The sequence below is a fragment of the Dysidea avara genome, chromosome 5 (genome assembly GCF_963678975.1).
Source record: "Dysidea avara chromosome 5, odDysAvar1.4, whole genome shotgun sequence".
Lineage (NCBI taxonomy): Eukaryota > Metazoa > Porifera > Demospongiae > Dictyoceratida > Dysideidae > Dysidea > Dysidea avara.
In genome coordinates, this window is record NC_089276.1 from 17,059,100 (window position 1) to 17,070,585 (window position 11,486).

An 11,486-nucleotide genomic window follows, 5' to 3' on the forward strand; every position below is an offset into this window, starting at 1 on the left:
TCAGATATCAGCTGTTTTAGTTGCCAGTTACTTTTGTTTTCCTGTTTTACAGCCAAGGTATTCTTTGGTAATCATAGTCAGTTGTAGTAACATTATTGATTCTTGGCCGCTCTTGATATCAGCTGTTTCAGTTACCCATTAATTTCATGGAGTGCTTTCTACAGCTTATCTGTTTTTACATGTGGTTACAGATACTTGTAGTTTCTTGGAAGCATCTTTTTTTTTACAGCAAAGGGGTTTTGGGGGAAAAAGGAGGGGTATAGCACTAATTTTTGTCAGTTATATAATTTAAGACCCTATGTTCAAGCCATGGGTGTGTATGATGAATTCTGCCTTGTAGAGGTGTTGCAACCATACACAAATCTGCTGATAGGTGGTAAGCATATAACATACAATCCTATAGTAGCAGTTAATTTTTATTAGGACCAGGGCCAGTGGAAATTATTGCAATTTACTGGTCAAGCCAGTAATGGCTATACAGTCAGGGTTACCAAGGATGTGTGTAAAGCACTTATTTGCAAAGCATGCTTTTCTATGTGATCTTGGAGAATGTCACCATCCTGAAATAGCAACTCTGAGGTTGCATCTGGGATCTGGGAGTGTTTTCAGACAGAGACATAAATATTAAGCTATATTGTTCAATGACTGTTCTATTAGAGTATTTTATTGCCAGACTGTTCTATTAGAATATTTATTGCCTGACTGTTCTATTGGAGTATATCAATCATTCTGTACTTATCAATGAATAAAACTTACTATGGCCACTGCCATAGTGCCCTGAGGACAACTTATCAACTTGGTTTGCCAATCGTAGTGCTAGATGCTTTGCTAAGGGTTATGAAAGAGATCACAAACATCATGCTATTATTTTTATTTTGCTACATACAAACATGCACAAGCACAAGGCACACACAAAATGTGTAAACACTATACACGCATGTTCACACACATACACCACATATTGGTTGTACTTGATGTAAACAAGTTAACCCTTTATTACCGAATGGCTAATATATTGCCAAAAAATGCATGTTACGGGTGCCCTTTATATATGGACCCATAACTCTTTCGTCCTAAAGGCTATGAAGTTGAAATAACCACCAATTTGCTGAGTAGGCCCAGGCGTTTCTAATAAAGTTTAACGTGAAGCGATAAGAACAAGTATGGGGAACTATCAATACTTATAAACACACAAACACGCATCAAAAACAATTGTACCTGTTTAAATTTCGATAACTTTCGCTCTGAGCATCATGGTGTGTTCTACTAAGAATTAAACTACTCCTCACGTGATAAGGATTCTAAAAATATACGTAATAGTTATACCATGGCTGCGGGTGTATATGTCAGCAAAATCCCAAGCAGCCATGGTATAAGTGATATATATCACTTGGGGCGCACTCACCTAATAGGTGAAAGAACTAATGAGAACTCATCCCATTTGTTTTATACAGTAGCATCTGAAGATCGATTGTGGTTTCAATAGCGTGGGCTAATAGCCATCAAAACATTGTCCATACGTTAAAACGTCATCAATACGTTACTATGCTTCAACACGCAATGTTAGAAAACTTGCGATTGTGGGATGGAGTTTATATTGTTATCATTTTTGTACTAAGTTAAGCCAACTAACTTCGCTATTGGGACAGTAAGTAAGTTATTATATTAAGTTAAGTACTTTGAACTGTAAGTTACTAACCTATTTCAATGTAACAGTAGTAGCTTTGCTGTTCCGTGGTCTGTTCAAAGGCTGATACGCGGTGGGTAGAAATACGCATCCACAATCGCCCAAACAATTATTTTGTGCCTTCATTATCCTTAGTAACAACCAACTACCCTATCTTAGCCTATGTACTAAGCTTAGCAACCTCTACAAAACCGAGTCCCACAATACAAAGCTCTATGTCGCTCAATATAACGAGTCAAAGCGCATCGATTCTTTGAACTGGCTGGGTATCAAAGTCATTGGCAAACCGCTTTCCCATGATATTGCCTGGGTAATATCTTGATATTACCCGGGCAATATGCGAGTTAAACACCGAGCGGCGCCTGTGAACGCCCACGCTAAAGTGGTATATAGTATGATGTAACCGGGGGTTATAACAAGATGGCGGCGTCCATCTTTTGCTGCTATGGAGAAGAATAACAATGCGCCTTTCTTCACTTCAAAGCGCGTGAGTTATGTGTTTTGTTGTAAGGTTTTTAGATGTTTGGGTAGAAGGTAAAGATGGCTTTCATATGGTATATAGCGTTCCATGTTAATTAATGGGTAGGGTCCTCACGTATTGCACAAAGATCACACAAGCCATAAAATTTCATTTCCTGAGGTTTTTCTGCGGTTTTACAAAATAACTTCGGTAGGCAAGGGTTAATATCACATCTCTTGTGAAATGCTGTTGTAGATGAGCTGGTAGTAGTGCCCTTACTTGGTGTTAAAAAGTTCTTGCAGAAAAGAAAATCTAATCCAAAACAGCCAAAGCTGTAAAAAAAGAGTGCGGCCCTCAGAAATACCTATGGTGAAAAAGATGTGAAATCCAAGGTGGCGGCCAAGAAACGGCTGTGATGGTAGGTTAATGGTGAAAATTTTAATAACAACAATTCAGGTGAATTTTGTGCCAAGACCAAGCGGCACCAAACTCACCCGAACCGCCGCCACCAAACCCCTTACCATTAACCTACCATCACAGCCATTTCTTGGCCGCCATCTTGGATTTCACATTTTTTTTCACCATAGCCTTTCTGAGGGCCGCACTCTTTTTTTACAGCTTGGCTGTTTTGGATTAGATTTCACTTCTTTTTGTATTTGTATACCCCAAAGCCGGCCTATGGCCAGCTTTAGGGCTGTTTAACCTATCATTTTTTTCTTTACCACAGGAAGAAGAAAAGATGAAACAGGGTGATTTCTTTGTAGCTGAACTGTCTACAAGGTGATACTTCTAGCTGATCTCTCTACCGGATGACTTGTTTGTAGCTGAACTCTCTACAAGGTAGCTTCTTCTAGCTGATCTTTCTACAGGGTGATTTGTTTGTAGCTGAATTCTCTACAGGGCGATTTGTTTACAGCTGAACTCTCTACATGGTGGTTTCTTTGTAGCTGAACTCTCTACAATGTAATTCTTCTAGCTGAACTCTCTACAGGGTGACTTGTTTCTAGCTGATCTCTCTACAGGGTGACTTCTTTCTAGCTGAACTCTTTACAGGTGATTTGTTTGCAGCTGAACTCTCTTACATGGTGGTTTCTTTGTAGCTGAACTCTCTACAAGGTGACTTCTTCTAGCTGATCTCTCTACAGGATGACTTGTTTCTAACTGAACTCTCTACAGGGTGATCTGCTCATAGTGGAACTTTCTACTGGGGGATTTGTTTGCAGCTGAACTCTCTACACGATGGTTTCTTTGTAACTGAACTCTCTACAAGGTATCTTCTTATAGCTGATCTCTCTACAGGGCAATTTGTTTGTAGCTGAATTCTCTAAAGGGTGATATGTTTGCAGCTGAACTCTCTACATGATGGTTTCTTTGTAGCTGAACTCTCTATTAGGTACCTTCTTCTAGCTTATCTGACTACAGGGTGACTTGTTTGTAGCTGAACTCACTACAGAATAACTTGCAATGTAATATAATTCTATAATGGAGTAAATTATAAACGTAGCTGAATGCTCTATTAGGGTGACTGTTCTATTAGAGTATCTCGATCTCGCATTTGCTACCCGTAGTTGGCTTTGGAATCATAACTCAGTGGTTTGTAATCCGATTCTTCTGTACTAGTGCAAGGACTTTCTATGATAATTATTCCAGCTACACACTGATTTTCAACTCACTGCTCTAAGTGGTTTGCCTGGTAGGCGTGAAAACTAATAGTATTGTTATTCATAAAAATCGATCTCGTAATTTTGACACAGGTTGGGTTTTGTGTCATATCTCAATGGCCTTTAACTGGATTACTTTCAAACCACAAAAAGGCACTCCTACGGTAGTTACTCCATCTACATAGCAATTTTCAGCTCATTCCTTAAAGCGGTTTACCCTGTGGGCATGACAGACCTTTGACCTAATTTTACGACAATAATTGGTCATAACTGTGAATATTCATCGGATTACTACTAAATTTGGTACTGTGATTCGCCTTAATGAGCCCTTTATGTGTGCCAAATTTCAGCCCGATTGGAGTACGCATTCGTGTTTTATGGCGGATTTTGCAAAGTGTGCGAGAAGAAGTAGAAGAAAAAAACCCTAACTTTGGCCACTTGTATCTTGGAAATGGCTGGAGCGATTATCTTCAACTTTGGAATGTGGACTCCCCTACCTAGCCAGCACTTCTGTAGCAATTTTGGTTTCAATCGGATAAGGAATCACGGAGCTACAAAGGTGTGAAAATCGCGTTTACTTTCTTCCTGTAAATATACTCACAGTGTGGCGTGCCGGCTTCTTGGGCCGCACAACACACTACCGTGTGTCTTGATTGTTGCATATACATTCTGTTTAGTGCCATTAATTACACATGTCACTCCAAAGTTAAGCCATGAGGATATCCAAGCAAGTGTCATTGGCATTGCGACCGATGTTCCAGGTTAGTTGCATGTGTGTTTAATTTAAGGTTAAGTTCAGTGCTTTCTTGTTCTTTTACAGGTATTACTTAATTTTGTATTATCATTCAGACATCTGAATATTGTGCAAGCTGTGTGGAACAATCCAAACTCATATACACAATCACCGGCAAACCGCGAACCATATTCAAGCAATCTGTTACAAAAGTTGAAAACCATAACACAAGCTGATACACAATGACTAGCAAACCACGAACCACACTCCAGCAATCTGTTACAAACTTTGTTGCACTGTGGTATGTGCATAATGATCGATTAATGAAATCCACAACACAAGCTCCATGGTGCATTAATGGAAATAAATAATTTCCACCTGACTGACAATTATCACGTGACCTATTTAGGGGTTATTTCTTAAAAAGTCCCTGCACAGTAACATTGCAAATGAAAAGTGAACACACTTGATACATGATTTATAATATTATTATTGATGGCAGTCCATGTCTTGAGAGGGAAGTATAATATTATTAAACACTTAAAATACATTAAAGTACCATATACTGCATTGTAGAGCCATAACTAAGAACAAGTTCCACCTGACTGACAATGATCACATGGCCTATTTAGGGGAAATCTCTTGGTAAGTCCCTGTAACACCTCAAGTGAACACACATGATATGCAGTTTACATAATGTCTAGAGAGGGAAATACGACTAAATATTTGTCATATTGTAACTGGATTTCAATGGAGTGGTGTAGCGTACTTTAACTGATTTGAAACTAAAATACGTACACCACTTGAAGAAGTCAAATGGATATTGAAGAGTCATGAGAATAATGATGTACTCAGCTCTTCGTGGAGGTTCAGTAATGAAAAGAGGAGTGGAGGTTCAGTAACGAAACGAGGAGTGAAGGTTCAGTAATGAAAGGAGGAGTAAAAAAAGATTAGGCTAGTGTATAAGGTGCCACATCGATTCACACTGATTTACGGTGTGTATGCGATTGGTGTTTAGACTATCCGACGTCTTCACTGACCAATGCAAATTCACTGAGATTAAGCTGTGATGGTACCAACTTGAGTAGCAGCAAATACCAATATTATCTGGCTTGAATTTATCTCATGGATGGATTGTCAACAAGGTGTACTCGTACAGACAAAACAGCTTTCAGTATTTTCACTGTAGTGCCAATTTAGAAGTCCTGGAACTGTAGGTGGAAGAAGTAAGGTAATGTACATGATGCTTGTATAAAAAATATACTCATTCACATTGCATACTAGTCTAAATAATTAAATTTATGTATAATGGAACCTGTCTAACCAGGACACTGTATAGTAAGGTCACTGCTGGGCCAACTTGTGAATCCTCAAACGTATTACCTCAAGGGTGTGATGAATTTTCAGGTCACCAAATCCATCATTTATGTAAAAAGTGACAGATTTTTAGCTGTATTGTATTTAATGCCTGCCTGTCAATTTTACAGGTACAGGGTACTTGGTCATAGCATGTGGTTCTCTCACTAGCAGTGGTACATACATAACTTGGCTACTAAGATCAAGGTTCGTGGGAGTAAGTTTATAGGAATTTTATAATGTTGTGTGTTCTTTAGTTCTCAATTGTCAAGTGGACAATGAGATTCATCTGGCTTGTTAAGATCTTAGCATTACATCTCAGTTGATTATAATCTTCTGAATTTCCAGGATGAGGCGTACAGTTGTGATGGGAATAAACTAACTATCCCATTTTATTGTCACAATTTTATTGGTAATGTCACAAACAATTAATGTGATATATTTTGCTATGTAACATGTTTATTAATTAAGTGACATGCATGATGAAAGCCACAATGGGAGTGACTACTTGCTGTTAGGGTGGGTAATGCTATGTAACAAGCTGGTTTGAGCACCACCAGAACACACAGAAGTTATTTAATACACCATGTGTGGTGTGGAAACAAGAACTATGCTTGGAACACCTTCTCTAGTGACGGTATGTCCTTGACATGTTTACATTTGTTTATAAGACATCTGCCAATTGTGACTGGATCTGCGAAAACCTGACACAATCACGCAAGCCTAAATTTACAATATAAAGCATTGAATACAATGGGTGAAATACTTGCGTATTATTGAAAAAATTCCATATGTTTTTTTGAATGACGCTTTCTTAGTGAAGGAAGGGACTAACAATAAAACCCTGGATACCATCTTATTCGCCTGCTCAAGAGGAGTTAGAAAAATATTGTTTCATTGTAGTAGACTCAAGGATATGGAGGTTATGAGCATTTGTGTACATTACGTCAAAGCGATCGTACGCAATTGATTTTTCTTCATGAATTACACCTATGTATGCAGTGAAGAAGGGTTAGTAAAGGAAAAACCTACCCAGCAATTGATTCCCCAGTTCATGGCGAAAATGATGGTAAAAATTGTAGTACTGTACCACAATTCGTTGGCAAGTTACAATTGTTTTTTAGGCACCTATAATTTATTTTCCCTATACTTGCTGTACAAATTGATTTTTCTGTTGTTGCTACTTTGTAGGGCTGTAACTCCTAAAGCAATTGGCATACGAGGCTGAAACTTTGCAAGAGGCTACACTTGGCTAAGTAGATTATAAATATTTTATAAACAGGAATTTGAAAAATGAGCAATTGTGTCGGGTTTTCACAGATCTGGTTACAATTATCATCAACGCTTGCATGAGGCGTGGCACTAAATGGAGTTCAAAGATTTCTGCTTAAAACACCTTCCCTAGGGAACTTACGGTTCTATACAATTTTACAACTTGTTTATCAGACATTAGCTTGTGTCCACATCGTGTCTTTAATAGTTATTGTAGGAATTAGAGGTTTGATCGAAGAAAATACACCTATGAACAAACAAGGACTAGATAATGTCAATGCTAGATGGAATGTACAAACATGGGTAAGTTGACTGGTATAAGGTGACGCCAAGTGTAACACAAGGTTGAGAAATAAAGCGAAATACGTCTCAATACACATTTTAACACTGGCCGTAAGAAAACTACTACTACCACGAAAAAAACTTTTTATCACGTAATGCAATACAAATCTATTGAGAGATGTTGCATAATCCAGGGATAATAATATTATTGTAAAACCATCCCTACACATAAATAACTCACAGTAGTGGTCGTGCGTCTTTTAATTGGGCATGCGCTTTGTAGTTTCTTGGCCACACACCTCAATACCGTGAGTGCTGATTACCATATACCAACTAGATGTCTATAGCATCTGAGGGCATAGCACCCCAAACACTGTACTAATAACACAGGATTGGAAGCTCTGTTTCGCATGCCAGCATCCCATGTTGTTTCAGAAGTAATCAATTTGGCAGTTGCATTGCATGAGCTATACATAAGATTCCTATGTACTCTAGCACTGAACCCAAACAGCTATCCTGTGTAGGACTCCCTTCGAAAATTTCTTGTACTCCCTGAAATTCCGCCTTCAAACATCATCCTAGAGATAGTTTACACAAAGAAAATCACCTTTACAGAATAGTACTAGTCCATATAATATATAATATAACAAATCACTTACAAATTGTCGGATATAGAATTTTTAAAAATCGTCAAACTCAAATTTTAGCCTCACTGACTGCCTCACTGCATGACCACAGTCCCAAGGCTAGAGGCCAAGCAAAGCAACGCATGGTCACTATTTTACGCCACAATAACAAACTCACCATTGGGATGTGCCATTTAGAGTTCCAACAAGTGTAGGCCCTCTGTGCCTTGTCTTTTCATTTATCTTCAATCAGACTGCTTGTTATCTTCTTCATCCAACAAATCCATATCAAGGCGTTACTTTTCCATATCAACGCTTTCTTTCAGCAGCATATTTAAACACCACAGAATTATTTCAGAGCTGGATTTCAGAAACGCTTTAAGTCCCGCTACTACACAGCTCTGGCACTACTATATGAGGTACACTACAATTTCACAATTGGGATCCAGTTTGTGACCACACCCACCAAATAAATATCTAAGTGGACTAATAGCGATAGTGTACGAAGACCCCACCTCTTAACAATCTAACTATTTTCTTAACAGTAAACAACATCACCTCACTCCTTATTGGTCAAGCTAGCTGCACACCCCTTGGCTGACTCAAGATATACTCAAATACAACAGTCACTCTACTACAAAGTCATGTATGATAGAACAGTTACTAGTTATATTGTTCTGGTAGACATGGCTATTTTTATAAGAAAAAGAAGCAAGCACAATATAAAATCAGTATGTTTTAAACACAGGGACACTTGGATCTAGAACACAATCCACTGATACACATTACTGAAGAGCGTAGTAAGGAGAATCCCAAACTACAGCGAAGCCTACCCATAAGCACAGAATATGGGGAACTCCACTTCTCACTAAGCAAATGGGCAAGATGTTTATAAGTGATGGTATCTGCCTCCCCATACTAGGGCTGAGCGATATTATCGTTTTAGCGATATACCGCAATATTTTGAAAGTATTGATATCGTGATGTTTTGTTATTAACTATTGTGATACCATGCCTGTACATTATTGTCATTACAAATCCATTTGTTTTGCTGTACTAGGCTAAGAATCCTTGCAAGTCATAACCTGGTTACCCCTGTAGAGAGGTGTGAACACCATAACGTAACCTCAAAGCATGTGTTACAATAAGGGCTACTGTAAACAAGGATGATAGTGGCTACCTTTAAAGACTTCCTGCAGGAATACTGAGCAATACACACTATGTAGCACTAGCTATGTTTGACTTGTTTGTAAGTATCATGAACTATTCAGTATTGTGAATAGTGGCTTTAGTATCAATCGTGATACTAAAATGGCAGTAGTGCTCAGCCCTACCCCATACCTACAGATGTTGAAAATACAAGTGGACTAATACAAGTTACACTGTAGCTAACTGTGCCACATAAAAAAATAAACCAACTAGTATTTTTTTTAAATTGTTAATTTAAAAATGAATTAGGGATCTAGACAGTAAAAAGGAGTGAAACAATAGATGAATGATGGTGCTACAGCATAGCTTAGTGTGAAAGTTCCTACTTTAGCACATTAGCTATTATTATTTTGTTCAATGCCAAAGTAGGGACTTCCCACTGAGCTATGTTGTAACACCATCATTCACCTCTTGTTTCACAACTTTTAATTGCATAGATTCCTACTTCATTTTCAAATTAACCAATTTTTTAAAAAACTAGTTCGTATTTCTTGTTTCACTGCATTTTATCACTTGAATCATTACATTAATTAATAAACTAGTTATATTTAGATTACTTTCCATGAATTTCTAACCTTGAATCTTTTTCTGAACACTGAATCCTCCAGGGTGACCATAAGCTTCTCTGTAGTCAAATCCATACACTACAGCTGACATCAATGCATTGGCTGTTGTGTGTATAATTGTTACTGGACCATTTGATACAGATAGTTGTGTATAATATGCCTCAGTGACCTGGTTGAATGTTATTGTGTTCCAAGATTGTGACTGTAATGACCTCTTCACTCCTCCTGTTATCCAATACATCATACTAGGCTGATAATACTCCTTCAATACTATAATGTTGATATAGTTACTGTAACCTGATGATATTGTGGATAGGTTGATTTCATTACTGTAATGAACTGTAGCTGGGACAAGCATCATCATTGGACCACCAGTTCTCCTATCATAATAATTACCAGAACTATACTGAGCTACTAAGATTTCCTTGTTAGAGTGGATCACACAATAGTATTGTTGAGTTACTGTAAAACTATTACCTGCATTAATAGTATAGGAATTCCTTGTATTGTTACAGTCCGTAAAGACTTCAGTTGAGTTATATGCTGCTAACACTCTGATGGTGTAACCACTTCTACCATGTAGTGGTACAATGTAATATGTTTTACCCCAGTATGTGGTAGGTGGAATCTGTTCTACTAAGTGATTACAATCTCTATAACTCAATGATAGTACATTTCCACACTCATGACCACTAAACACAGACACTGGCTTGTCTGTGATAATTCTGGTCCCAGTCAAGTCACTTGATGATCCAATATACACTGTTTGTAACCTGTTGACTATGAAAGAGTATTGACTACCACTGGTTAGGGAGCTAACAGTATAATTAATCCTGACATAAACAGATTGTGCTACTGTTAAATTCATCATTGTGTTGTCCTCTGTGCCAACAATCAGTACTACACTATCACCTCTATCAGAGGATATAGAAATTCCATAATAAATGTAATGAGTGCAGCACACTTTTACAGTGGGTAAGGCAAGGAATGTATCACTACTCCAAGATGCATCATTTTGACCAATCACAACTACATTAATACTATCAGTCTCAAGGTAAATTCCCTTATTTTGATCATCATATGAATCAGTAATAATAGTTGAAGGGAACCTTACAACTTCTGAACTTGTATTTGAAACAGTTCCACTTGTTTGATATCCTACTCCAGGAGCTTGTATGGTATAAGACAAATCTAGTGATCCAGTATTGGTTAAATAGAGAGATATTGAATCACCATTGTTATGCTGAAAAAATCCAATGTAATAATTGTTGCCTTTAAAAAAGAAATAAATTTAAACATACATACAAAACTGCCATTGCAATATAGCTATCAGAAATTTATTTGCAGCATGTTAGTAGTATTACACACTCATGAGGTTTGTATCACAACACCTGAAAGGCAGAGTGTTTAGAAGTTATAGTTGTGAGGTTTGTGATTGTAAACACGACACAAACCAAATGCAGAGTTGGGGAAGTTCCCTTTTCAAAGTAATGTATTACATAATACTTTCTACACAATGAAATATATTATAGTTACATATTACTTAAAATAAATCTAGCTTAATAATATTACATATTAAGTTAATTGTGAAATGTAATTTAATATTATTAGCTGTAAATATTGAAGTTACTGAA

The 11,486-nt window shown here is 37.5% G+C and overlaps 1 protein-coding gene across 1 annotated transcript; it reads right to left on the minus strand.

Moving 5' to 3' along the window:
• Positions 1-9,856: 9,856 nt before the first annotated feature.
• Positions 9,857-11,168, minus strand: LOC136255062 (uncharacterized). The gene is made up of 2 exons (XM_066047781.1): positions 11,154-11,168; positions 9,857-11,095 (listed from the first exon to the last, which is right to left on the minus strand). The coding sequence occupies exons 1-2, from the start codon at positions 11,166-11,168 to the stop codon at positions 9,857-9,859; spliced, it is 1,254 nt and encodes a 417-aa protein (XP_065903853.1).
• Positions 11,169-11,486: the final 318 nt, after the last annotated feature.